General features: G+C 36.8%; 5 protein-coding genes across 9 annotated transcripts; 3 read left to right on the top strand and 2 right to left on the bottom strand.

Annotated features, from left to right (window-relative positions):
* Positions 1-313: 313 nt before the first annotated feature.
* On the bottom strand, positions 314-2,778 carry LOC6652152. 4 transcript variants are annotated; one of them, XM_047009824.1, is made up of 4 exons: positions 2,482-2,778; positions 2,267-2,398; positions 2,101-2,192; positions 314-2,024 (listed from the first exon to the last, which is right to left on the bottom strand). In XM_047009824.1, exons 2-4 carry the CDS (start codon positions 2,322-2,324, stop codon positions 342-344), a joined length of 1,833 nt encoding a protein of 610 aa, XP_046865780.1. In that variant the 5' UTR covers positions 2,325-2,398; positions 2,482-2,778; the 3' UTR covers positions 314-341. The 4 variants fall into 4 exon arrangements, with proteins under 4 accessions (XP_046865780.1, XP_046865778.1, XP_046865777.1 ...); XM_047009822.1 differs by having other exon boundaries at positions 2,267-2,415; XM_047009821.1 differs by having other exon boundaries at positions 2,267-2,415; positions 2,478-2,778.
* Positions 2,779-4,127: 1,349 nt separating this feature from the next.
* Positions 4,128-5,041, bottom strand: LOC6652151 (probable serine/threonine-protein kinase tsuA). The gene has a single exon (XM_002074863.4). The coding sequence runs from the start codon at positions 4,815-4,817 to the stop codon at positions 4,296-4,298; it is 522 nt and encodes a 173-aa protein (XP_002074899.1). The 5' UTR covers positions 4,818-5,041; the 3' UTR covers positions 4,128-4,295.
* Positions 5,042-11,706: 6,665 nt separating this feature from the next.
* Positions 11,707-14,445, top strand: LOC6652150 (protein 5NUC). Its single transcript, XM_023181063.2, has 8 exons — positions 11,707-11,735; positions 12,180-12,313; positions 12,388-12,493; positions 12,556-12,706; positions 12,759-13,015; positions 13,078-13,372; positions 13,436-13,733; positions 13,796-14,445. The coding sequence occupies exons 2-8, from the start codon at positions 12,193-12,195 to the stop codon at positions 14,356-14,358; spliced, it is 1,791 nt and encodes a 596-aa protein (XP_023036831.1). The 5' UTR covers positions 11,707-11,735; positions 12,180-12,192; the 3' UTR covers positions 14,359-14,445.
* Positions 14,446-15,996: 1,551 nt separating this feature from the next.
* Positions 15,997-22,192, top strand: LOC111519581 (protein 5NUC-like). Of its 2 annotated transcripts, none has more exons than XM_023181000.2 (7): positions 15,997-16,071; positions 19,905-20,147; positions 20,209-20,359; positions 20,425-20,681; positions 20,738-21,014; positions 21,083-21,383; positions 21,442-22,192. In XM_023181000.2, exons 1-7 carry the CDS (start codon positions 16,019-16,021, stop codon positions 22,005-22,007), a joined length of 1,848 nt encoding a protein of 615 aa, XP_023036768.2. In that variant the 5' UTR covers positions 15,997-16,018; the 3' UTR covers positions 22,008-22,192. The 2 variants fall into 2 exon arrangements, with proteins under 2 accessions (XP_023036768.2, XP_046865781.1); XM_047009825.1 differs by lacking the exon at positions 15,997-16,071 and adding an exon at positions 16,816-16,847.
* On the top strand, positions 22,192-24,239 carry LOC6652148 (protein 5NUC). The gene is made up of 5 exons (XM_023181204.2): positions 22,192-22,407; positions 22,461-22,596; positions 22,654-22,910; positions 22,967-23,243; positions 23,305-24,239. Exons 1-5 carry the CDS (start codon positions 22,220-22,222, stop codon positions 24,202-24,204), a joined length of 1,758 nt encoding a protein of 585 aa, XP_023036972.1. The 5' UTR covers positions 22,192-22,219; the 3' UTR covers positions 24,205-24,239.
* The last annotated feature ends 3,561 nt before the right edge of the window (positions 24,240-27,800 follow it).

The raw sequence follows: 27,800 nt of genomic DNA on the forward strand, positions 1-27,800 counted from the left end.
GATGGCCACTTTAGTACAGAGATGATTTGCATGGGAGCCTGTGAGCCGAAATGGCTTGGTCCTGATGGTTATTCCTGCAATACTCGCGTGGATCCTCATGGTTTCGGTAAGGAATAAGGTGTGGGTTACAGAGTGCCTTCTTACATAAAAATTGAAAAGTCTGCTATTAAAGTTTGGATCGCAGTGAAAATTGAGAAGGACGATGTTTCGGCGGACTACGTCAGCGTAAGACGAATTGTATCATTATATCACTAATTTTCTCCAATTACTAAGCATGATAACAAAAACAATACACATAAACAAACAACTTTGATTTATCTTAATTTCCCTATATTTATGAATCAGCCAAAAAAACAATCACAATAAGAATCAAAGACTAGCTTAATTATATTTTCGGCAGCCACGTCTGGATGAGACTCAATTGATTTTCTAATTTTGATGTCCTGCAAAAAAATATAGATAGGCAATTCACGCTGGTTCTGCTTGTTGATTATTTGCCGTCGTACATTGTCGATAATGGAGAGCACGAGACTTTCCGTCAGCTCGGAGCAGTTAATCAGACTAAAATGTCTCAATTTCGGACAGCCATTTATTAGACGCAAAAGAGCAGTGTCGGTTATTAAGTCGAAAGGTATTGAACAGAGACTCTCCAGTTTCTTAAGCTTTGTAAACTCTTCCAGGACATTATTGTCCATGCCATCAGAATATAAAAAAAGCTTCCTCAATCCAGTTAATTTGGCCATTTGGAGGAGCGTTGGTTTATGTACATCCATCAATTCAGAAATTTCAAAGTGTTCTATCTGATGGGACTTAAGGACACCAAGCTCATTCAGAAGGTTTTCAAAACCGTTACCGGCGTGTATATATTCAATTTGAATCCTCTTTATATTAGGCAATCTTGCAATTTTTCTATATTCGGTATTCCTTTCAATGTCGAAAGTAAATGTTTCTATTGAGTTAAGGTAATCATATAAAATAGATGGTATATTGGGGATACTCCTGATGTCCAGCTCCTTTAGATTTGTTAAAGACTTGCACATCTGGATCAAATTATTAGGTGTCACTTTTTTGCATTCGGAAAGGCACAGAGTCTCAATGGTGCTAGGAAGTTCTAGATCGCCACGTAGGTCTACATTTCCGGACAGGTTGAGAGTTTTCAAATGTTTTAAATACTTTAAAATCGTCAAACTTCCATCATTCAGCTTGCATTGAGCAATTTCTTCATTTTCATTAAATTGCGCGCAACAGCAAATACAAAGCTTTTTTAATTTTTTTATGTATTTCAAAGGTAACAAGCTGGCTTCAGTCAGTATGCAATCGATAATTTCCAAATCCTCCAAATTGTCGGTGTTTGCAAACATTTTAAACATATTTTTGGGAGTTAGATTAGTCCGCCTAATCGTCAAAGACTTTACATTCACGCAATTCTTTTCAAAATAATTTAAAAAGCGTTCCAAACCTATTTTCGACCGAAAAGAGTTATACTCAATGCTTTGAATAGATCGTCCAGATATAATAAAAAGGTCACGTATATCCCATTCGGATAAAGACTTAAGATTGTCGATTACGACTGACTTGTGTAATGTTCTTGTATCCAGATGCAGTACATCTCGAAATCGACTGCAGTATCGTAGGAAGCGCAATTGATCGGATAACGGAAGAAGTTTTAGAATTCGGATTAGGCAATCATCAGGAACCTTCATTACATGCGACTCTTCGGGCTGACTACTTGATGGCTCCAAAATGTCGTTGGCTTCGGGTTGAAGCCAACTGTGGCTGACCGTGACATGGAATTGATGTCCATTGACATTATGGGTCTCATTAAGCAACACTTTGGCTGCATCGAGTGGATTGTCAAATAAAACGCGTCCAGTTTTCACCTCCTTCTCCTGCTGATGTGTTTTCAAGCTGCCTGATGAATCCGAATTAGTTTGCCCAGGACTACATCTATCATTGTCAGAGAGTTGCAGACGTCCGACTTTTCCCAATCTATTAAAATGCTCAAGCATGTCTTCCTCTTTCAGCTGCAAAACATTCGAATCGGCATTTAAAACCAAAATAAGGATTGAAAAAGGATCGTTTCCTGGGTCATGCACTTACCTCTGTTGGTATGTCGTAAAGATATAAGTCCTGGACTGTCATGTCGTCCTCTGTGTAGCACAAGTCATTCATGAAATAAAAGTTTCCATTGGCTGTAACGGTGAACAAACAAATATAAATTGTCGTGTATTCTTTTTTTTTAATTTTGTTACCAAAAAGTGCTTACAAGGATTGTCAGCAACATAGTCAATTTGCGTAAAACTTTTTTGTTCAATGAAAAGCATCTTTGATTTAATTTATACTCGCTTTTTCTGCTGCCAACCGCTCCAATGGCAACAATATCATATAGCCCATTCACCTAAATCCAATTTGAAACTGGTATATATTAAAAAGTAAATTATGTTCTGCAGGTACTGAAAGTGTCAACAATAGACAACCTACGTGAGGCCTAGCTCCTGTTTCTAAATGCAAACACCTTTCGTAAAAAGCAAAATATTGCAAAAATCTGCTACTAAATCGTTCGCGCACACTCTCATACATATGTATGTATAGCCGCCGGCAGCGCCTGGGGCTCTGCTCCAGCTTTCCGTTGGGGACTACACGATCTGAATCCGACAAAGGGGCCAAAGCTTCAATATTGTATATTTGTAAATAAGCTGTGAAGTCCTTTTTACTCTTTTCTTGTAGAAAAACCACAATTATTACTTCGGTTGCATTGTTTACATTCGCAGAAGGGTTGCGAAATCCCAATACAGTGAAACCTCGATATAACGAACTTCGTTATAACGAAAAACCCAATATAACGAATTTTTTGTTAAGTCCCTTGAAAGGACTAAGGTTTTACATTTCAGTACCTATAGCGAATCAATAGATATAACGAATAATTTTGCGATCCCCCTCAGATTCGTTATATCGAGGTTTCACTGTATATGAACCAGGGATGGCGGTCGGAACCAGTGGTTCTTAAAGAACCACAGTTCAAATTTACGTGACTGCTACTGTTACTAAAATAGCCGTGATTTAAATTGGCTTTCATATCTGTTAAAATTCAAAATGTTTATATTAACTATCTTCAGTATGTAAAATTCTGACGAATGCAGATTATCATGATTATCAAAAAAGTCTTTTAAATTATTTGCCCAGAATTCCCAAAATGTTCAATTAGTCTTATTGTTTTGACCCAAAAATATCTAAATATTTCACTTCTAGCACCTGTTAATTACACACACCACGCACCCACAAGGTTAAAATGGTATTTGTAAGTCGCCAAAATGTATGTGGCAGGCAGAAGGAAGCTTTTCCGACCCAATAAAAAATCGGAGTCCATCAAAAATCATGTCCGTCTGTCCGTCGTTGCAAATCAACTTCATGCCTCTATTTGGAAAGCTATTTTATTAGAAATGGTATTTAAGCTACTTATCTATAACATGGGTAAGATAAAGTGCTGATATACGAAAAAGGGATGAAGGAGTTGCTATTGTGATAGTTTTCGATGTAAAACATAATTTCCCCACATACATACAGGCGCAAACGCGCCCATTGTGGATTTCTAAGTTCCCCTAAGTGCATGTTATTGCAATGCAATGCAATGTCATTTGCTTATAGCATACTTTTGGGCTTGCTACCTTAGGCGTTAAGCGATAATTGTGACACCCCCGAACATTATCATAATGTTGCGTCCATAAATTACACAAATTTGTTCTTGTTTTTTGTTTTCCCCAAAAATAAAAAAATCTAACTTCTTTTTTTTAATCTTACTAAGCATGTTGCTTGGACATTTTTTAGTTTAGTGCAATGGCAGAAAATGAATATTTTACTGTTGACTGCCCAGTTAGCTCTCTTAAGACAATTTCAAAGCAAACTTACTTCAGCTCTTAATTTCCTCGACTTTCATATAGACAACAGATATATCGACTTCATTTGAATTTAAAAGTGAATAATGAAGCCAAGTTGCCCGATTTGTTTAAATCCCTTTCAGCAATTAGTCAATGGAGTAATCAGCGTTTGATGACCCTCTAGAAAAATATTTGTGTAATTTTACAGGGTAATTATGCAAGTTTTAAGGATATTTCTATTTATTTTCTACATACTATTTTTTAATTGCTTTACAATAATTGACTAGAGTAAACAACTTAGGTAATTTACTTTTCCAAATGGAAATCCCTTAAATGCTAAGCCCTCGTTTTTTTTTTTGGTTGCAATGAGATCGCTGACTAGAAAGCTTTTGGTTACACTCGCGCCGATTTGATTCCGTTTCACGCCTGGAGAAGGCCATCGCTCTGACCAACTAGCTTGCCCAGGAGCGCCTTGTATAGGACGGATTCGGTGGAGATGCCTTCGCTCTGCAGGAAGAGCAGAGTTTCCCTTGCGCACATGGCAAAACCAAGAGCTTCGGCCTGACTTCGCTGCGGGGCAGCAACGGGGGCAGGCGATGGGTGCTCAAAGTTTTGAGCCACTTCGGCATTAAGAGCTGCCTCTTGCTGATCCTCCTCTTCGTCCTCCTTTCGCTCGTCCAAGTCGTTTTCGAAACCTTCAAGTTCTGCCTGCAGTTCCATTATCTTTTGCAGTGCCTCGAATAGAATGCTATGTGGATCTGTGGCATCTTCTTCGAGAGGGGGAGTATCTGGTGCTTCTGCAGGTGGGGTTATGGGTCTCGAGTCAGGTCGGTGGCGTTTTTGTTCTACATCTTCTTCTGGCTGTGGCTGTTGTTGTTGCTGTTGTTGCTGCTCCTCGGCCTGTTGGCTCCACTTGCGTTTCATAATGATTTTTCCCGACATTACTTAAAACGAATCCTTCTTTTCGCTGGGTTTCTGTTAGATCCGCGGCACAACCTTCGTTCACGTGATGATCGCAATGACTGAATCTGAATGCACCCCAGCATTGGCTCTCGGCGCAGTCGCAGCCGCAGCCGTTGAGCTCAAAATCAACCCCCAATCCGGGATAACAACCGGGACAGGGGACAGGAACTAGAGAGATAGTGGCAAGCGTTCGTCCGCATTAGGGGATGTGCCGTGCCGGGGGTTCGAAAAAGAAAAAACACAAACAAAAAATTGTTGCAGCTGTTTGAATTTCGTCTTTCTGCCGGCAGCTGAAGCGGGAAGGCAACAGGATACAATCGCAGGAGCAGGATATTATTGCAACAACCCCTGACAATATGCTGCCGCAGCCATCTCTAACTGCAGCCTGTCTTCGTTTACCCTCTGCCATTGCCCTGCCTTCTGTTCCTCTTCCCCTTGGCCCATACATACCTTGTCCTACTGCCTTACCTTCTCTTCCCTTTCCTGCCCTTTTCCGTTTTGTTGTTGTCTCGCGGCGGCAACTCATTGCCCAGTTCCGACATAACCGCCTTGTCTCTGCTCTACTCTCAACAATTCTCTTGGCAGTGTAGGGTGTGCGTTGGGTTTGGTTGGCCAGTCAGGCATTTGCAGCTGGCACGCTTCAACATTCATCTCTTCGATTTCATTGCTCTTTGCTTTGACCTGCCGTAGCCATAGTGCTATTAAGTGCCACACACCTATACCATTATGTATGTGTGCAAGCATATATGTGTGTGTGTGCGTCAGTACACTGAAAATAAAATTATAGATTGTATAAGTCTTGATAAACGATTAAACGTTTGCCATATGTAGTTTAAACTGAAATACTAAATACTTAAACCACATATAAGTATACAAAAGGTATTACTTACAAATTCTAAGAATCGTAACATCATAATAGGTTATCATAACTACCCTACTTCAAGAATACTCTATCCATTAAAAACAGCATCATATGTTGCAAACTAGTTGTCCTAATAAGTTTTAAAAGGAGCTCAAATACTCAAAGACTGAAAATAGATCTAAATAAACTATTTCCAATTATATTAAAACAATCTTTGCGACAAAGCTTCAATTAAAATAATATTATATGCAGCTTACCAATAAAGTGGAAAAATTACATACTAATTAAAATATAGATACTTTATATAATTAGAAAAGTTGAAATATTGCTTTAAGTAGGCAGGGGATTTTCCACATTTCTTTTCCCCGAATTACAATAAAAGTTTATTAAAAATGATAATGGGCATTACTTCAGCGATGCCAAGTCAAAATTTGAGAAATACGTAGCCAGGCTCCAAAATCTACGTATTTTTACGTAGCACAATTTTGCTGAAATACGTAGATCTACGTACTTTTTTTTAAAGCTTAAAAACAATAAAAAAAATTAATAAACCATTAAATTTTTAAATTAACTGTATTGTACTTCGTTGTTATTAATTTCATTTGTCGTTTTAGAAAGCAAATTACATTGTTTAAATTATACATATTAATTTATGTACATACATGTTTTACAAAAATTTATACATGTTTTGATTAAAATATTTTAGGTGTTTGTCAGAAGGCTCTTAGTTTTCGTTTAATCCACTTTTGGTGTGAAGCAATCCTTTTAAAGTCTCCGTGTCTAATTTATTTCTGTTATTTGTCTTAATTAAATTAATTTCTGAAAATAAACGCTCAACATTAGCACTGCTATGTGGCAAAACAATTTTGGGTTAACTCCGTCAAGATGGCAAACATGTGGGATGAATTTCCGTTTTTTCGAAACGGAAACGGAATTTAGTGCTGCTAACCCAATATAAATCATATAATCTTTTTTTATTTAATATTTGGCATCGCTGCAATACTTATACCTACAAATGTATGACAAATATAATGTTTTTTTAGACGCAGACGATTCACAAATATTTAAAGAATGTTATACGAAATAGTTTAATATCATAATACCTTACGCTCTAAGGTGCGCGCAATAAGTAAGCGGGATAAAGTCTTATCACATTATTTTGTCCAAAATATGCAGTTTTTCGTTTTCTCTTTTCCTTCTATATTTTAGTTGTATTGTTCTTCAGCGATGACCAAAAAATTGTGAAAAAGTATCACGGGGTTTTCCAGTTACATTAATTTTTAGATGCCAACGTTGAGTTTTTCGGACGAAATAAGTAAATGGGACAGATTGCTTTGTTGTCATTTGTGGTTAGATAAGCACTTGAAATTGGTACTTTGAATAAGAAAATTGGACATCCAAATGCTCCAAAACACGCTTTATTAAATTGCAGCTCGTATGTTGGAATTGGTACAAAATAGAGTACAGGGCTATTCAATCGTTTGAAGTTGTTTCAGTTGGTTTTTATTTTACATTTTAAAATTAGGACACAAATTAACAATTTGTCCCAGTTACTTATTTCGTTTGAAAATATTTAGTTTGATTTTTTTCTAATTTTGCTTTTTGCCATTTTAATGGGCTGAAATATATTTATAAATTTAAGAAGTTTAATTATAAATTTATTTTATTTTAATATCTTTATCGGTTTAGTTGGTATAGATAGCAATGTAGTGTCCCACTTAGTTATTTCGCGCACCTTATATTACAACTCATGAGTGATTATAGTCTTACAATTATTACAATTTCCCCATCTGACACATTACAGTTTTTTTTCAGATTATTTACATATATTAACATACTAATGTATGTATATCTGAAAGCAACGTTTATACCATGTAGATTAAATATTAAATTAAAAATCCATAAATGTGTACGACCTTATTACGGATGAATGAAGTGTGGAAAACGTATGAAAATTTCATTTTCTGCCAACTAGTTTGTCAAATCTGGAACATATCTGGCAGAAACATCTATGCCATAGATTCTATGGGATAAAAATAACCCTTTCTCTTCCAAAATTATTGATTTTAATTAGAAAACTCGTATCCCATTATGGCATAGTATTAAAAGTAATCTTATAAACTCTTGTGGGTATTTCCTTGGTGTTTACTCATATACAATATATAAATTATTGTCAATCAGAAACTTATAGTGTTTTGTGCACATGGATACTATATTTGAAAGATAAATATATTTTTCACATTTTTCGAAAATGAAATAACTCCGAACACACCCCAAAATGTCCTTCAGCAGCAAAAAAGGATACCAAAAACGTTTGGGGTAGGTTCATATAAACAATTAATCAGAACATTAACAAATTTAATCCCTTATTAAATTTTTTTTCGTTTTCAGTTTAGCAAGGGGAATAACAAATTATGCAACTCGCATTCAATTCTATTGTAGCGACAAAAATATGTCCAACCTGATGGGTTGCATCCCACCTAGCATTTGGAAGACTGTTTTGACATTTTAGATAGTCTTTTTTAAGTCGTTTTGATGATCAAAATATGATTCATAGTATGCGCGACTAAAAGAAGACTCGATTTATCCCCATTCCCCAAAGGAGAAAAACAAAGCGTAAAGCAGTCGTCATTAGTATGACCCAATTATGACTCAAAACTTATTGAAACAGGGAAGAATAAGGGCCTCTTCAAGAAAAGTCGTGCCTACCATTTTCTGCCGACGATTGGGTTATTTATGATCAGAAAATGAGCCTTTTTTATGACCATTTTAATCAGATTTAAATATGATTGCTTTCTGGGATCTATGGTATGAAGGAAATTAACCAATTTTGAAAAACAACCCTTCTGGGCGTCAAAATGTGAGAACTGTTGCGAAAATTTCAAGATGCACCGGAAAATAATTGTTTTCCAGCGCAACTTTCGAGAAGATAGTAGAAAGAATTAATATCATTATGTCTATACTATCTAACAAATGCTTATTGGGTGTAACTAGCGTTTATTAAATGAAGTTAGTAAGCCGTCATTACAGTTGCATTTATTGTTATATTTTTATTGTAGATTGAGCTGCTAAGCCCAAAAAGGAAAATTAAATTCTTTTACTTTCTAAGCATTCCATTCTAAGTTTCAGATCTTCCAAAACAAATTTATAAATGAAATTATTAAATGCTCCTTATATACTATGTATATCTATATCCTATCTATCCTATCACTCTCACTCTCACTCTTTTAAGTACTTGAGTTTTTATACCCTTGCAAAAAGGGTATATTAATTTTGGTCAGAAGTGTGCAACGCATAGAAGGAAGCATCTCCGACCATATAAAGTATATATATTCTTGATCAGCATGACGAGACGAGTTCATATAGCCATGTCCGTCCGTCCGTCCGTCCGTCCGTCTGTCCGTCTGTCCGTCCGTCTGGATCAACGCAAACTCCTCCTAGACCGTTGAAGCTACAGGGCTGAAATTTTGCATGTAGGCTTGTATATACTGCAGGCGTTGTATATCTCGGATTCAGCCGGATCGGTCCACTATATCATATAGCTCCCATACAAACCGCAAAGTCACGAACAGTGACTTTTCTCAATAACTTCGTTATTTTCTGAGCTATTGTCGTGAAATTCAATATTGGTGAGTTTATTATACATATAAACGACTGTGCCAAATTTGATCAAGATCGGCTGACTATATCATATAGCTCCCATAGGAACGATCTTTCGAAAACAGTGACTTTCTTCAATAACTTCGTTACTTTTAACGCGATTGCTTTCAAATTAAATATTTGTTAGTTTAGTGTATCTGTTAATGACTGTGCCGAATTTGATAAATATCGGGTTACTATATCATATAGCTCCCATAGGAACGATCGGTGGAAAACAGTGACTTTGATCAATATCTTCGTTATTTCCTATGCTAAGATTGTAGGCCGTTCTTTCGCAAACATTAGCCTTTTTGGCTTAAACGTTTTTCCACTTTGATGGCTTTAGGTAAGGAAAGAGTTACCAAAAAAGTTGCAAGGGTATACAAACTTTGACGCGGTCGAAGTTAGCCCCGGCCCTCTGGTTTAATTTATTTTCTCCACAATTTATAAAATAGGGTATAAGTGAAGTCTTTTAAATTGAAAGGAAGACTTTTCTTTTAATTCCCTCCACTCCATTGTGAAAATTGTGTGCCAAAATCTTATGATTAGTCAAATGTTGCATGAGTTGTTGTTGTTTTGTTCCAAATTTCAAAACTTCATATCGTGTCATCAGATATGTCCGTAGATAAGGTATAAGGGTACTAAGCAATGATTTTAAAAGGGCTGTGAGGCAATAAAAATTTTTAAAATGAAAGTTAATATTTATTGTTTTTTGTTATAAGCAGTCTGGCTTGACTCAAGTTTCCGAAATCGGTCTTATTTAAAAGAATTGGAAAAGTTGTTTGCGAATTCTCTATAATTCTCTAGTATTGTAGTATTCCAATTGGTATATACATATACTATACATATAACTAATTTATGGTGTAAATAAGAACTACTTATGAGAAATATGTGCAAAGCTTTGTATTGCATACTAAAAATACTCAATTTTGTTTTTGCTTTTTAAGTAATTTAGGGTCCATGGGCAATCCATCAAATCAGCGAAAGTAAAAATATAGTTAGTATATAAATATATATGTAAGTATATATATTCGTGAACAAGTAGATATATATATATATATATATACCGTATGGAGGGCAGCTGTTTAGGCCCATCGAACAGAATTGTCATTTCCCAGCAATGTGGTGAACGAAGAGCAGAATAACAAGTACGAGTATTTATATCATTAAATATATATATTGTATTTATTTCTGTATCAACTTTCGTCCATCTATGTACAAACACATATATTTACTTTGGGTATGTATGTATATGTACATATATGTATACTAAAGCTAAACGACTAGACTAGAGTGGAGAAGAGTAGAGTAGAGTAGAGTAGGGCCCAGCAGTAGATAATTGAGGTACAATATGTGCTTGTGATCGCACTTGAAATCGAATGAATTAACACACGCAAACACACTCACACACACGACCACTCAACCAACACACACTCGAAAGTGTGAGCAATTAGAATTATATTTATTTTCAATAACAAATTTGAAATCATCTAACCGGCAACTTCTTTGGAAGACCGACACACTGAGAGACAGACACTCTGAAAGAGCATATGAAGAGCCGTCTTTGTTATCAATTGAATTTGATTTAAATAATTTATGTGCATATTTATGACAAAATTTCTATTATAGGGAATGCCAGAGAGGCCAGGCGTTGGCCAGGCTAGACGAGTGCGATCAGAGGCACAAGTCCAAATCTGAGTCAAAGTCAATGCATGGAACCTGCGTGGGAATATGCAGATCTGTTTGACCAACTGTTTAAACCATTGTTTAGTTAGAAAACCAAATAGTCTGATTCATTTAAGTAGGTGACAACCTATCCGAATTTGGTATAACCATTGAAATCAAAAGTTTCCAAAAGACCGCAACTAATTTGAGAAATAGAGCTAATAAATACGGCTTCTGTATCTGTATCTGATCGAAAACGGAAGCGATTGTCACAATGGGATATAAAATGACTGGTATATATAAGTATGGAAAAATGTTGATTGACAACTTTGATCCATTTGACGAACTTCACATACTCTCTGAAGTTCGATGATTAACGGGAAACATATTTATTTATTATCTTTTCATTAATGACTATAGCACATAATTCATGATTATCTATAATATCTCTCCCCTTAACAATTCTGTGTGTTTGAGATAAGTTAGCTCCTGATACGATGACGTTGACCATTTTCAGTTAAACAACATCGTTGGTAAGAGAGGAGTCAGGGCCGAAAAGCACATGATAATCGGCCAGTACCTGAAACTTATCACAATCAGCCAACTCAGCGAGACAATAAACTATGTGTGCCTTTTTGTTATTTTTGTTTTTGTTTTATTTTTCGGGTTTTAACGGTTTGTTAGCCACACATTTCGGGCCAGTTTGCTTGTGGATCGTGTGACGAGAACATGTAAGTAACAAGCGCGATTCCGTTGGCGGGTAGCGCCGAGTTAGAGTATGAGAGTCGAACTGAAACTGAGGCATGTTAGAGGGCAATCAGTGATGGATACATTATAATTACCGTTGATTTCAAATGAAATGGAGAGTAAACTACATTTAAATATTCAATATAAAAGGTTTTCTCTGTATACCCTACCAAAATAATAACTAAAAAGTAGGTACACACAAACCCACATAGTCGGACTCGCTAATATTTTGAAAGTTGGATGAGTTTGATAAGCAAAGCGATTAGATTTAATAAGTGCAGTAAAACAGAATTATTATTTTTGCGATTTCATTTTCGAGCTTCTATAAAAAGTTAACTGAAATAAATAGAGACTGCTAATAAAGATAGATATAAATTTAAAAAAAAATGGCTTTGGCAAAACTTTGATTAAATTGTTTGATTTTCCAGTGCTCCATTCATTATGGCTACTCTTTGGTTTATTGCCTTATTGGGCCTGCCCATTATTGCCCAGATCGGGGCTAATCCCATAAATCAGCCACGTGCCGAAGTGGCCACGGAATTCATAATCCTTCACAACAATGGTAAGTTTCTCAATAGGTTCAATCGACTCCACTTGCAAAATAATATAGTTACTTGTTCAAATTTTCCCATATAGATATGCATGCCCGGTTCGAGCAGACCAATGTGAATGGCGGCACCTGTTCCCAAGAGGATGCGAATACAGATCAGTGCTATGGTGGATTTGCTCGAGTGGCCTATGAGTGAGTAGACTGCAATAAGGTGATTCAACAAACTCTGACTCTTGTGTCATTTTCGTTTTCAGAGTCCGTCAATATCGAGCTGAGGCCGCAGCTGGAGGCACTCCTGTATTCTATTTGAACGCTGGTGACACCTACACGGGAACTGCCTGGTTCACTGTCTTTAAGGATGAGATAGCTAGCGCTTTTCTTAATAAACTCAAACCAGACGCAATAGTAAGACCCCAACACTCCGATCTAATCGTTCGATCTAATCGTTTTCTTTCAGTCACTTGGTAATCATGAGTTCGATAAGAACGTGGAAGGTCTTATACCATTCCTTAATGATGTGGAATTCCCTGTTTTGGCCTGTAATCTGAATCTGACCAATGAGCCCGATTTGGCGGCTGCCAAACAATTGGCAAATTCAACTATTCTAGAGACGAATGGTGTTAAAATCGGTGTCATAGGCTATTTAACACCCGATACCAAGTTTCTAAGCTTTAAGAATGACGTTGAATATAATGAGGAAATCGAATCCATCAAGTAAGTAGTGGGAACAAGGGCCAATAATTGATTGTCATTCTACCATTCTTCTATGAACCTAGTGCCGAGGCAGAAAAGCTTAAGGCCCAGGGAATCAATATCATCATTGCTTTGGGTCATTCGGGTTACCAAAAGGATCAGGAAATTGCCAAAAATTGTCCAGAGGTTGATATTGTTGTCGGTGGTCATTCGCATACATTCCTAGATGCTAGTCAGCCGGTTGCCGATGACTCAGACACTAATCCGGAGGCAGTACGTGGTCCCTATCCGACCACAGTGGAACAGGCTAGTGGTAAGAAGGTTCCCGTGGTTCAAGCCTACGCGTATACAAAGTATTTGGGCAAGATCCATGTCCAGGTAGGATAAATTTTCCCAAATTTAATTGAACATGCACTGAATTGAATTGTATTTGTCTCTTAGTTTGATGCCGAGGGCAATTTGATTGAATTCGACGGAGCTCCCATCTTACTGAATGCCTCTGTGACCCAGGAGCAAGATCTTTTAGAGCTGCTCGAGGTCTATCGTCCAAATGTGACCGCATTGGAAGAGCAGATTCTTGGCTATACCAAAGTAAGTCTAGAGGGTGGCAACATTTGTCGCATGAGAGAGTGCAATTTGGGCAATATGTTGACCGATGCCATGGTCTTTGCACGGGTTATTGAAAACGCCGGAGGGGAATACTGGACTGATGCTTCTATTGCTCTACTTCAAGGCGGCGGTAGGTAGTATGTGTCTTTAGTGTCCCGTGTCTTATTAATCGTTCCCCTCCCTTCCTTCTAGGCATACGAGCCAGCATTGACAAAGATGCGGATGGCAATATTACTGGCAGCGATGTACTAACAGTTCTTCCATTCGAGAATCCTCTCTATGTCATCCGGATTACGGGTCTAACTTTGAGAAACGCCTTGGAGCATTCCGCGACAGTGAGAACGTGGGATTCCAATGGAGGATTTCTTCAAATGTCTGGTCTTCGGGTCGAATACAATTACAACAAGCCCGCGGGAGAACGTGTGATATCAGCTCAGGTTCTATGTGCAGCCTGTAGTGTTCCGTCCTACAGCAATCTAAATGACACAGCCCAATATGGTGTGGTGATTTCTCAATTCATTTTGGATGGAGGCGATGGCTACATCCTGACTGAAGACAACTTTGAGCTTGTGGATAAGCTAGAGGTGGATGACTTGGGTGCCACTACGGCATATCTTGAGCGGCGTCATTATGTATATCCCGAAATGGAGGGACGAATTGTCATTATAGAAAAGGATGATACCGGTTCGGGCTCACATCTATGGGCTTCCATGACACTGATTTTACTATCAGGACTAGTCACAAAGCTGTTTTAAGTAATATATTTTAATCAGGGAATTTAAATTCAATATTTTTATATATTTTGTTTCAAATGACAATATACAAAACTTTATTCAAATCTATTTCAATTCACCTTCTTGTAATGCAAACCGTCAAATTCTAGCATTAAACATGTATTCAAGGAAGGAAACTGTTTCTAAAAAAGTCATAAAAGTTTCTGAGGCGATTTCATTGATTTTTGGTACCTGCAGGCAAAAAAAAAACTCACCGATCATAAAATATGATGAACCTTCTACTTGGAAAAAATCTCGTTCTTGGCATCTTCTCATGCCTTTAAACTTGGGATAGGGTCGTTTCTTTTCCTGGAACTTTACCTTCTTTAGCGGAATAAACAAAAAATATTTGTATATATTTTATGAATAAATTTAAAGATGACCTAAAAAACCTTTAATCACTGGACGACGATTAAAGTGGAAAAGTTTTTGTCTACAAAGTCTAAAGTTCGCGAGAGAACAGCCTACAATTTCAGGCTGAAGCAATGCAATTTAGTTATCCGATTTCGTTCAAATACAATTAAACTGAAAATTTAACTTAAAGTTCCATGCGAAAGCAAATTAGAATCGATTTTGTAATCCACTTTCAAGTGCATTTAAATGATTGGCATGGTCATTAACAGCTTCATTTTAAATGAAAAATACTAAATTTTAAGGTAATCGTGTGAAAAGTACCGAAATTATTGATAAAAATCACTTTTCTCAACTGATCGTTCCTATGAAATAGTCATCCGATCCTGCTCAAATTTGGCGCAAACAACAAAGACGAATTCTAGACTGGCAAATATAATTTTTTAAGACAATCGAGTCCAAAATTACGAAGTTATTCATAAAAATCCGAGATATACAAACCTATCTCTACGTATCTCTAACGCTCTAGGAGGAGTTTGCGTTGATTCAGACTGACGAACAGACATGGATATTTAAACTCGTCTCATCGTGCTGATCAAAAATATATGTTTACCCTTTATATGGTTCGAGATGTTTTCTTCTAAGCGTTGCACACTTCTGACCAAAATATTGATTGGAATTTGAAGAATTTTATTTTAAAATTAACGCTTATTTCTGTAGAAACTTTTATGTGAGAATGCAGCATTCTTGAAATGAAGTTTTAATTACGTCCTTGATATTGTACATTTTAATGAATTTCCAAGTGAAGGCGTTTCATTTCTTTTGTGAGGCTTCCATTTGTACATACAAATGTATGAATTATTCCCTGACAACACACACACAAACAAACGAAGAGAGCATACGCACACGCTTAGGCGTCTGTGCGATAAGGCAGCATCCCACTTTTTGGGGCTACGTAATAACGACACTTAACGTTATGTTATGACGTATTGGGGAGAGAGCTTAACAGCGCGGGAGAGAGTAGTGGCTAGACAAATAGAATGAGAGCTACTAAGAGAGAGTGTTGGGCTTCACCTGTTGTGTGGGTGAGCCAAGCCAAATACAATTGGGTGTCAACGGATCGAGATCGTGGCATCGCCGGCAAAAAAAAAAACGGAAACACTGACAACAAGAACTACAACAACATCATCAAAATGCCGACAAGAGCAAGCAGTGCGAGTGGCAACCGCAGCTAAACACCTCCAGTGAGCAGCAGCAGAGTGAGTGAGAGTTAGTTTGAAAAAAAACATCGATGACAACGGTTGTTCAATTAGCAGATCGTCGCTTGTCTGGCCCACACATTTAGTATGTATAAGCGGTTTACTTACTTGGAAGCTTATTGTTAGTTAGTGTTTATTTCACGTGAAATTTAGCTATCACCTGTTTATGGCCAATTTGGCAAAAGTGCAAATCACATTTAAAGTTAAACAAACAATCTTTTATCCCATATATGAACAATCGCAGAATTGTTAGTTTCCGTCAATCAAATATATATATGTATGTACATACATATATAATAAATAGGAGCAGAACAAAATAAAATGATGATAATTTTCAATGATGGCAATGAAGTAAATTATTTCCGTCTATTATGCATGGATATTTTTGCCCCGACGGCAAAGTTATTATTGTAAAATTCTGAAAATAAAAGTGCGAATGAAAACCCATGGAGTTAAATTCCTCTTTTCGAATTCATGAATTCCAATGGCTCAAGCTGTGCCTGCACCTGTCTACATACTTGCATATGTATGTATGTATGTATGTATGTACATATATGTACATATGTAGGTATGTTTGTAGATGCTAAGATATCGAAACAATGAGATATTTGTTTACTTTTCAAAAAAAGAAATTCTTTCCGATAATTTATGGTTTCGCAATAATTATTTACTTAGCAAAACTTTTGTTTTTAAATTAATGATAGCGACTCTCCGCTGACGTGTGCAAAAAGATAACTTATTTTTAAGGTCAAATCGGAGAGCAAAGACTTAAGATTTTTTGTTCCACTTACTATATCCACGACCAAGTTTTTGTTGGCAACTCTTGGATACCCCTTATCAAATGATGATCTTAAAAAAAAGGTAATGAGTGGATTTTGTTGAAGACCTAAGCTAAATTTATGAAGAAATCAAAAACCAATACGTGGTTTTCTTTTTTAAATTTAATTCAGACTTTTCATGAGGAGAATTTAATAAACAATGACAAAAAACACTAATTTAGGGTTATCGAATTACTTAATATTTAATAAAAGTTCGGAAAATCGAATATAGGATTAGTTGAAATTTTGTTCTTAATTAATCTTAATTAAACATTCCGTTTTAAAACTTTAACAATATTTAGTTTATATAAATTTCTTAAATTGAGAGTAACAGGGTATTTGTCAAGGCGCCTTATTACAATTAAGTGATCTTTTTTATATATTTTAATTTTTTCATTTGGTGTTTTATTTCCATTTTTTTGTTTTTTATACCATTCATGCATACGCTGAAATGGTATATTCAAGTCGCCAAAATGTACGTAGAAGGCAGCATGAAGGTTTACCGACCCCATAAAGCAAGAGTCACCAATTTTATTATGTAGACTCCTGTAGAATTTACGGTGATCAAGTTTACTTACTACTATTTCGCCCCCTTCCTCACCCGCAACTTAAACAAAACTGATTTTCTGAAAAACCAAAGAAAAGACATTAAGTTTGGTATGTAAACTCGCTAGGTAAGCACTCAGATAACTCAAACAATTAAAAAAAACTGATTTTCTCGATAAATAACTAATAAGTCATCGAACTTGGTAGGTAGACTAGTTTAGTATGTTGGTATATTATGATTATTTAAAATTTTTGTCACGCCCACTTTCGCCTCCATAATTTAGAAAAATAACCAATACAAAATTGAATTAAAATCGAACTATAAACATGCAAAATATACGTATTTTACGTGTTTCACTAGGCGTTCTATAACGCCGGAGTTGGCCGTAGGCTAGTGGCGGCGCTAGAGTGCTCCTGTGCTTGTAGAGTGAGCGAGATAGCTTATGTTATGAGCCATGTAAGAAGAAGAAAAGAAATTTAAAATATTTGTTCACATTTGTTCATATTTGTTGGTGCATGGTATACTGAAGTCGGCGAGACGACTTACTTACTTCGTTTTTTTCCTCAAGTCATTGGCACTTCTGCCTACATGGCTAACGTGCAATTTGCGCAAAAATTTGATTGTGTAAACAAAAAATTAATTAGATTTTAAATGGACATGAAATTAACAACTCGTTCGTTTTTTACTTTGTATGACAATTATTTTTGCTGCAGTTGTTTCGTTTTCGTTGTCATTGGGTTTCAGATAAGTTCATTAAGTATCCCATATAGTATACACCTACAAATTGTTATTTTCAAAGCTCCATCACCCACGTGCAGAGAACCTGCCGCCATTGTAGACATGAGGCAAACAAATATAAACTTTAATTGCTCCCCACTAATAGCTTGGGAAATTATTTCGTAAAATGTCATGTCAAATACGAATGTTAATGTATATATAGACGTGGAGTTGTTAGACAACAATTGAAAAATTTAGTCCACAGGTATATACGATTGTGTGTTAAGAACCAGTTTAAACAAACATCTGATTCTTGTCAAAAAAGAATGCTGCTTTTTTAAATGACAAAATTAATTATAATTATTTTATTGACCAAACTTAGTTAGACCAATTTGATTCGATTAAACAAAATTTATTTATATTATATACATATGCACTTCAATGGGCATGGGTTAATTAATTACACAGGCCGACATAATATTTGGTGACGTTAACTTGAGAGGTGTTCTTAACTATTTCGGGTACCCTGATTCTGACTTGATTTTTGCCCATCACGTCCCGATTTTGTGAAATCAGGGGATCTGGGATTGGAAAATAGGCACCCAAAAGTAAACTATAGAAAGTTAAAAAGATTTCATCTATTTTAGCAGATTTCAGAATATTTTCTGTAAGAAATATAGCTTTTGTTTGCAAACATTACTAATAAACAATTGGTAAGACGCATAAGATTTACATAAATCTTTAAAGTTATAAAGCTGGCAATTCTTGAAATCGCTATATCGAACTTTTTGGTTCAAATTTAAATCATTATAGAACCATATCCAAAGTGTAAGATATGTATTATGCATTATAACAAAGAAGTACCTGTTTAATATTTTGTAAATTGCTATTAAATTACATTTAATACATTAATAGGTTTAAATAAAACTGTTTTTAGCCCAATATTATGTTTATATTATACAATAAAATACTGCAAATGCGGCCAATTTGAATAATTTCAACACACTTTTCTCAAAAACCTGACGTAATAGACAAAAACTAAGTACAGGGCCGTGTTCAGCACCCCCTAATTACTATTGGACACATATTGAACTTACAACAATTTTTTATGACCTCAAAAATGTCGGCCTATATATATAATGCCAGAGCATTGCAGAATTTCATATTTCGTATTCGACTACAGTCCAATCTTGATAAAATTAGATTCAGAAACACTTAATAGTTTTTGTTTAGTCTCATTCTTATTTTCTTTGAACCAAACTAATCCGAACCGATGATAATGTGCACCTTTGCAATATTTTCCTTACATCGGCGTCTAAATGATACATTTTTATAAAAACTAAATATAAAATTTTAAAATTCCAAGTTTTTCATATACTATCTGCTATGTGTAATAAACAAGTTGAAAGGTTTCATTAAAGTATTTCAGTTATATATAAACATGGGAGTTCCAAAGAAAAGAATATGATAGTCTGGAAGTCCCATAAAATAGATTTATTATCCCCATATTTTACATTAGGATGTTAATAATGTGCTAAGAGTAAAACCTTATAATAAATACTTTAAGAAAACTAATGTAATTGAATTTGAGCTCAAACAATTTAGCAAATAAAGCCTTTTGTTTTTAATTGGAACTAAATTTAATTCTCATATTAAAAGCTATTAGAGGCGCATCTTAATTTTAATATACTTGGTATAATAATCAAAGAGTATTCATTAGACTGAATTAGTTAAAGATATTTAATTTGAGTCACTTAATTTCCAATTTGTTTGATTTACAAAGCAGTTTATAAGTGCATAATGATGTAACTAATGAATAATATATTTACCTCTCAGTACCTCAATGATGCATCCAAGGTTGATGGTTTTGGCCCTTGCATTTCTTATGTATGACAGTATTGATGCCAATCCCATACAGAGTGCCAAGGCCAAGCCCCCTGTGGCCACAGAGTTTATAATTTTGCACAATAATGACATGCATGCCCGATTCGAGCAGACGAGTGTGAGTAGTGGCATTTGCACGCCGGAGGAGGCCAGATCGAATAAATGTTATGGCGGCTTCGCCCGAGTGGCCTATGAGTGAGTAGATCAAGCAGATCTTTCCATATCACCGGTTCTAATAGTTGTCTTTTCGTTTTAGAGTTGGCAAATATCGGGACGAAGCTCGAAGGGGAGGGACGCCAGTGTTTTACTTGAATGCTGGAGATACCTATGCCGGCACAGCTTGGTTCAGCATCTTCAAAGATAAGATAGCCAGTGCTTTTCTCAACAAACTTAAACCAGATGCCATTGTGAGTGATTAAGAAACATTTGTAGAAAATGGGAAAAATTTTAATTATTTGTAACCACTTTCAAGTCCTTGGGCAATCATGAGTTTGACGAGCAAGTCGCAGGTCTTATACCTTTCCTAAATGATGTGGAATTCCCAGTGTTGGCCTGTAATTTGGATTTGCGCAATGTGCCCCAATTGGCAGCTACCAAGCATTTGGCCAATTCAACAGTCTTGGAAACGAATGGAACAAAAATTGGCGTAATTGGTTACCTAACACCAGACACAAAGACTTTGACTCTTAATTGTGAAGCAGACTTCTTTGAAGAAGTTGTTTCCATAAAGTGAGTAAATGCAAAATTTAAATATATACATCTTAAACCATTTATTTTTACTCCAGTGCCGAGGCAAAGAAATTGAAGGCTCAAGGAATTAATATTATCATAGCATTGGGTCACTCCGGCTATAAAAAAGATCAGGAAATTGCTCAAAACTGTCCCGATGTCGATATAGTCATAGGGGGACATACGAATACCTTCCTCTACAATGGTACCCAGCCCGATGCGGAGAAAATTGAAGGTCCCTATCCCAACATGATCAGGCAGAAGAGTGGCAAAATGGTGCCAGTTGTTCAGGCCTATGCCTATACGAAATATTTAGGCAAACTTCATGTGAAGGTAGATATTAGAGTTGATCAAACATTGAGATAGATTTATAAACTGAATTTATCTTCTACCGCTTTAAGTTCGATGCCGAAGGCAATCTAATTGAATTTGATGGATCACCCATTCTACTGGATGCTTCAGTCAATCAGACTCAAGATGTCTTGGATCTACTCGAGGTTTACCGGGCAAATGTAACTGCACTAGAGAAATCAATTGTGGGTCATACTAGAGTGTTGCTGGAGGGACGCAAAGAGATTTGTCGGGCTAGAGAATGTAATATGGGAAATCTAATCACAGATGCCATGGTATTCAGTCGGGTTTTGGATGATCTTGGCGGTGTTTATTGGACAGATGCGGCTATAGCTGTACTTCAGGGCGGGGGTAAGAAATTACCATAGATATCATAATGTTAAGATTCACAATCGTTTGTTCTCATCAGGCATTCGCAGCTCTATTGAAAAGAGATCGGATGGAACTATTACAGAGAATGATCTTCTGACGCTTCTGCCTTGGGGTAATCATCTCTATGTAGTCAGAGTCAAGGGTCAGACTCTTCGTAATGCTCTGGAACATGCTGCTGCTGTGCGATCAACAGATTCCGATGGTGGTTTCCTGCAGGTTTCGGGCATTCATGTGATCTTCAATCAAAACCAACCCAAGGGTCAGCGTGTTGTGTCTGTGGATGTCCGTTGCGCCGCTTGCCCAGTGCCAGATTACAAGCCGCTCAATAATAGCGGAAGCTACAACATAGTGATATCCGAATTCTTGTTCCATGGCGGCGATGGACACAATTTCAATGAAACGAGTGACAAAAACACTTTCCTTCCCGTCCGTCTGCAGTTGAATGATCGAGGCGTTGTTGGTCAATACCTAAAGAATCGTGATAGCGTCTATCCGGAGATCGAGGGGCGCATTAAATTTGTGGAAACATCAGCGGCCAGTAGTCTTCTTCAGTCGTTTGCCTTGCTGCTTGCCTCACTGGGAGTGATGCGACTCTTTAGCTAAGACTGCCACACAGAGTGTGGTATAATTTTAGGCTGGATGGAACCGAGAAGTTTGCTCGAGAAGGCAAAGGTTTTTCTTTTTTTCTTTATGAATTGACATCATAGTTTCTTGTCAAATACTTTCAAATTTTCCTATGCAAAAAAATTTACGCCAAAGAAATATTAATAAACAAAAGTGCCTCTTTTTTTAGATGTGAATTTTTGATTTTAAATATGCCTCGGCTAGAGTTTATCCTCTTGTGTCTAATTTGTCATCCAACTCTTGGAGTGAAGTTTTCGATAATCCATAATAATGATATGCACGCCCGGTATGATCCCGTAGGTGCACACTACGGCAAGTGTAAAAAGACGGAAGAGGCAATGGGCCTTTGTTTTGGGGGCTTTGCGCGTATTGCCACCGTGTAAGTTGACCATTTGCAACCAACTAAGCGATATTAACGCCCACTTAATGCAGCCTACAGGAGGCCAGATCTAATGGTTCGGTTTTGTATTTAAATGCTGGAAATACTTTTCAAGGAACACCCTGGTTTACGGTCTATCATGGCGAAATGGTAGCTGAAATGATGAATATGTTAGAGCCCGATGCTTTGGTAGGTTCATCTAATCTGAACGACAACTAAGTACGTATATCACTTTCTTTGACACAGTCACTAGGCACTCATGAGTTCGATGATGGGGTCGATGGTCTGTTGCCATTTCTCGATAAGGTGACATCGCCCGTTGTCTGCTGTAATATAGACACCAGCGAGGATCCCGATCTGCACAACCATCCGAGACTAACAAAGTCAGTGATTATCAGCAAATTTAACACAAATATTGGCATAGTAGGTTATCTAACGCCAAGAACCAAGCAAATATCCAAGCAAAATAAATTGGTCTTTTCCAAGGAGATTGAAGCAATCAAGTAAGTATATGGAAAGTACATGTGTATGTGAATAGGATCTAACTTTTTCCTTCTAGCAACGAAGCCCGTCGACTTGTGAGCCTGGGTGTCAACATTATAATAGCCTTGGGTCATTCGGGCTATGCCATAGATCAGCAGATAGCCAAAAAATGTCCCGAAGTCGATGTCGTTGTAGGTGGACATTCGCAGACATTTCTATATACAGGGGAACCGCCAGATAAGGAGATACCGACCGGGCATTATCCGACAATTGTGGCCAAGCCAAACGGTATCAATGTGCCGGTGGTGCAGGCCTTCGCCTATACAAAATATATGGGTAAAATAGATCTAGAGGTAGCCCCTTCCGGGTTGGTCTTTAGTCCTAAACTTAGCCAATCCTTCCTCTACTCCATAGTTCGATGAACAGGGTAAGCTATTGCACTTTAGCGGGTCGCCCATCCTACTTAATAAGAAGGTAGCTGAGGATGAGGCTGTAAAGGAATTTCTAGAAAGCAAACGGGAGCCCATCGATGCCATCGAGAAGAATGTGGTGGGCACTACTTTGGTATACTTGAATGGGCAAACTAATTCTTGCCGCAAGGAGGAATGCAACTTTGGCAATCTTATAGCCGACAGTTTTGTCTATGCCCGGGCCTTGCAACTAATGGATGAGGCATACTGGACAGATGCGTCTATAGCCGTCGTCAACTCTGGTTCCATTCGGGCATCGATTGAACTCGAACCATCTGGCGCTGTGACAGGAGCAGATATAGCCACGGTTCTGCCGTATCGTAATGAACTCTTCTACACGGACATAAAGGGCAAACAACTTATAGATATTTTGGAGTTCTCCGCCAAATTGCGCAACAAGGAAAACGATGGTGGTTTCCTTCAGCTGTCCGGACTTCGGGTCAATTTCAATTACAATCGTCCAAAGGGGAAACGTATCACACTTCTGGAAGCACTTTGCACCACCTGCAAAGTGCCTTTTTACGAACGCGTCCACAAAGAGAAGGTCTACCGTATAATCTTGTCCAATTTTCTGCTATCAGGCGGCGATGGTTATAAGGTGAAGGATCCCGACGATCCCGTTTATGACTTTCTACGGATAAACGATAGCGGCGCTTTGACCCAGTATTTTCAACACCACAAAGTTGTCTATCCAATGCTCGAGAATCGGATTGGAAATGTAGAGAAAAGGCATCAAACTTCATTGGGCACTCGGTTCTATGGACGTGTTCAATTTACTCTTATCGTTTTATTTTTACACTGCAAATTTCTCAATTCTACAAAACTTATACTATATTTGGGCTAAGAAACTCACAGATGCGGCAACGACATATAATAATATATTCCATGTCCATTTCATTTCGGGTCCAGATCGGGGCAAATCGTCTGAAAGCCATTAGACAAGTTGTCTCCCTCGACCTTCATTAGGTTTATAAATAATTTCGATTGTGCCATGTAATCATCTTCTTAGCAGGGCTGTCTCTTACCTTAATTTCCCTATTTCATTTTATTTGACTGCCAAATTAATGTGGCCTTTTTTCTCTGTCTTCTGTTAGTGTTAAGCACTATTAAATTCTAAATAGTTAGGGAAGTCATGGGAAGCCCAGAGGCAGACCCACAGCCCAAAGTCAGAACTAACTTCAGAGCAGGGGCGTCTATTCTGGGGATTGTTCTCGAAGGGGTCATAAAAATCAACAGATTCTTTAATATGACATATAATTGCGGGGAATCCTTATTTAAAGATCAAGTTTTTGGAATTCTTAACAAGAAAACTGAGCAAAAATTAGTGTCTTCTATTCATTGTTTTGTCAACAGGTAAAATCAATGGCGGTTTTAAGGTCTTCTAAATCAATTTTCTCAAGCACATTTAACATCCTCTCAGGTATCTTTACAATCAATAGGACTGTTGGATATTTGAAGAGTCCGTAATGGTCTTTATTAGATTGGGAACAATGTTCGTACTTTTTTGATAGCAAACTTGCCTTTAGAAATCTTCTTTCTAACTTTGTTGATTGTGTTTGAATACTTTAATATTCGTCCACGATCACCGTTCAAGTCACCTATAATAAGGTTTTATCGTGCCCCAAAATTATTACATAACTTTATCTTTAGCGCAAAATTGATCAAGTTTTTGGGATTAGTAAGCTGTTGTCCATATATTTTCCCTATTTCATTTTTAAATTTTTTAAATTTTAGATAAAAGGGGATTGAAAATTTTTCAGTAATTTAATTGTCTACGTATTTCGTTTGTGCTTAAATTAAACTTTAAATTGGTTTGTATTCATTTTTTAAAGTTGCTTAGCTGAATGTATTCACTTTTAGAACTTGTTACATGATTTTAAATATTTTTAAGGAGTATATACATCGTATTTTTTAATATTATCTATGTTGCTCAAACTATAATTATTTAAATATACAATAAAACAAGAAAAAATGGTTTAAATTTGAAAACATTTTAAAACGTATTTTTGTTTTTTTTGTAGTTTTCTCTTTGTGATATTGCGAATCTTAATTAATATTGTACCCAAAGACCTATTGCTGGAAGTGGCGATCTCTGGTAGCAATGCCTGGTCTACGCCCATGTATCGACCTCTACCCACATAATAGTCATCTTGTCTTGGTCTTGGTCGTCATCAAGCTCGTGTTGCTGTGTTTGGGGCCCTCGCCCTGTGGCTCAATGTAGCTACTGGCGGCATGTTCCAAGCTCGTGAGAAACACACACAGCCAAATCTGCTTAGGTGGGGGCAAGTACACACACACATACATACACATACATATATGAGGCAACAGTCAAAGTTGGAGCCAACAGCCACTTCTGCATCTGCAGCCGCTTGGGTTGTAGGCGACATAAACACAATTCAGCTGGCGGCGGCATTTGGCCATCGAAACAGAGTATGTAATTATGTGGTGTAGCTTCAACATGGTTTTGGTCTTGGACTTGGTTGTGGACTTGGACTTGGCTCTTGGACACATACATATATGTACGTTCATACGAAAATGTGGTTGTTGGGAAGACTTGCGATGCGTTGGTCAAGTGCAGAAACGAGCATTTTGCACGGCACTTTAGCATTTCAGCTATCAGTCATTCAGTTAGTCATGGTTCATGAAAAGTTTTTTGAACTCACCCACACAATACGATCCCCGATCCCCATCTCGAAGACCGAACAATTGTACCCGCAGATGTTGGCAGTGGCAATTTAATTTGGTAAATGGTCTTACAACTTGGCTATAATCTTGGCACTCCTGCTTAACTTCCGTCTTTGGTTTCTTTTCAATTTCTATTCTTCTTCATTAAGAACGCTTTGCCATTTCCCATTTCCCCTAATGGACTAATGGGCATATTAGAAGACATTAACTATTCATGAGAATAAATTTTGTTGTCGTCCCCCTTTCCGCCCACATCGATCTCTATGGAATCGAGTTAATATGATCAGCTTTGTTCTATATCGAATTGAGACATGAGAAAGACACAAAACAACAATTTATATAAGTAAGTACCTGAAAAACATAACTACATACATACATACTATAAGTATATATAGTTATTGTAGTTTTGCTTGACTAGATCATGCCATGCATGGAGCTGGACAGTCACAAATTAGTTGAAATAATCTCCATTCAACGTGATTTTCGTGTTGATGCGGTTAGTTAGTTAGTTGTTGCTGCTGATGCTGTTGTTGTTGTTGTTGTTGTTGCCATTTGGTCGTGATTTTTTTGCCCAGTTCACCAGAAACGTTGAATTGGCTTCACCTTTTGACATGGAATTCGAAATGACGTGAAGCACAGACAAAAGAAGAACTCAAAATTGTGTTGTTGCTATTGTTGCTGTTGCTGCTGTTGCTGATGCCAAATTTTCTTCGTCCTCATTCTCCTTGATTGCCATGGACAGTTGCCAGTTAGGCCATCCCCATAGCCCATGATCATTTGGATTTGGCTTTCTTGGCTTGCCTTTTGTGTGATCGAAATTATTTACCGTTGATATGGTTATGACTCTTGCTATCAATGCCAGAACATAGAAGTGAGCCCAAAAATTATACAAAATGAACAAGAACAGAGGTCCGACTCGAATTTAAAATTCTTTCCTCGATTACTGTTTCGATATAATGCATATATATATGTCTTTCATAAGATATACATAGTTCCTAGACTTACACATACATTCTACCCAATTCGTATATTTATTTGTCTGTAACTAAAGTCTAGAAAAAAATTGTCCTACCACAATATTTTTCTGATATTGTTATATCTTTCTTGTTAAAAGAAAATGAAATAATAATACAATCATTAATTAAACATACTATGTATTAATGAAATCGCTTTTTGTTCTCTCACACTTCTGTACAGCAAATTTTAAATATATTGTAAGGCTGTGGACAAGTTTTAACCAAACTTTAAAACACATTTCTTTCTTAAAGAAGAATTTGTATATCTTTAAAATTGCTTCAGTAATCTGTAATGTTTGAGTGGTAAAAAAATGATTTTCGGGTACTAATTCCGTCCGAAATAATGCTTTGTGGCTTTTTCCGTTCTATCCAGATAGTCAGAACTATATAGCCTAAGATTTTCTTAAAGCAAAAGAAGATTAAGACAGAAATTTCCTTTACTTTGCATGCAGTTTTTATACAAAGTTAGTGAATAGTGAATAATGTGTTAATTTATAGCGTTAAGTTGGTCATTCTATTGAAATGAAGTACCGTAAATTGTATGTCTATCTATTTTTATGCCCTTGCAGAAAAGCTGAGTCGATATAGCTCTGTCCGTCCGTTCGTCGGTGCAAATAAACTTCACGCCGCCATCTTAAGAGCTATTGGGATGAAACTTGATATTTGAGCTACTTATAACCCGGGTAAGATAAAGTATGAAAATCGTCAGGAACGAATAACTAGATCATTAGGTGATATA

The sequence above is a fragment of the Drosophila willistoni genome, assembly GCF_018902025.1.
Source record: "Drosophila willistoni isolate 14030-0811.24 chromosome 2L unlocalized genomic scaffold, UCI_dwil_1.1 Seg168, whole genome shotgun sequence".
Classification (NCBI taxonomy): domain Eukaryota; kingdom Metazoa; phylum Arthropoda; class Insecta; order Diptera; family Drosophilidae; genus Drosophila; species Drosophila willistoni.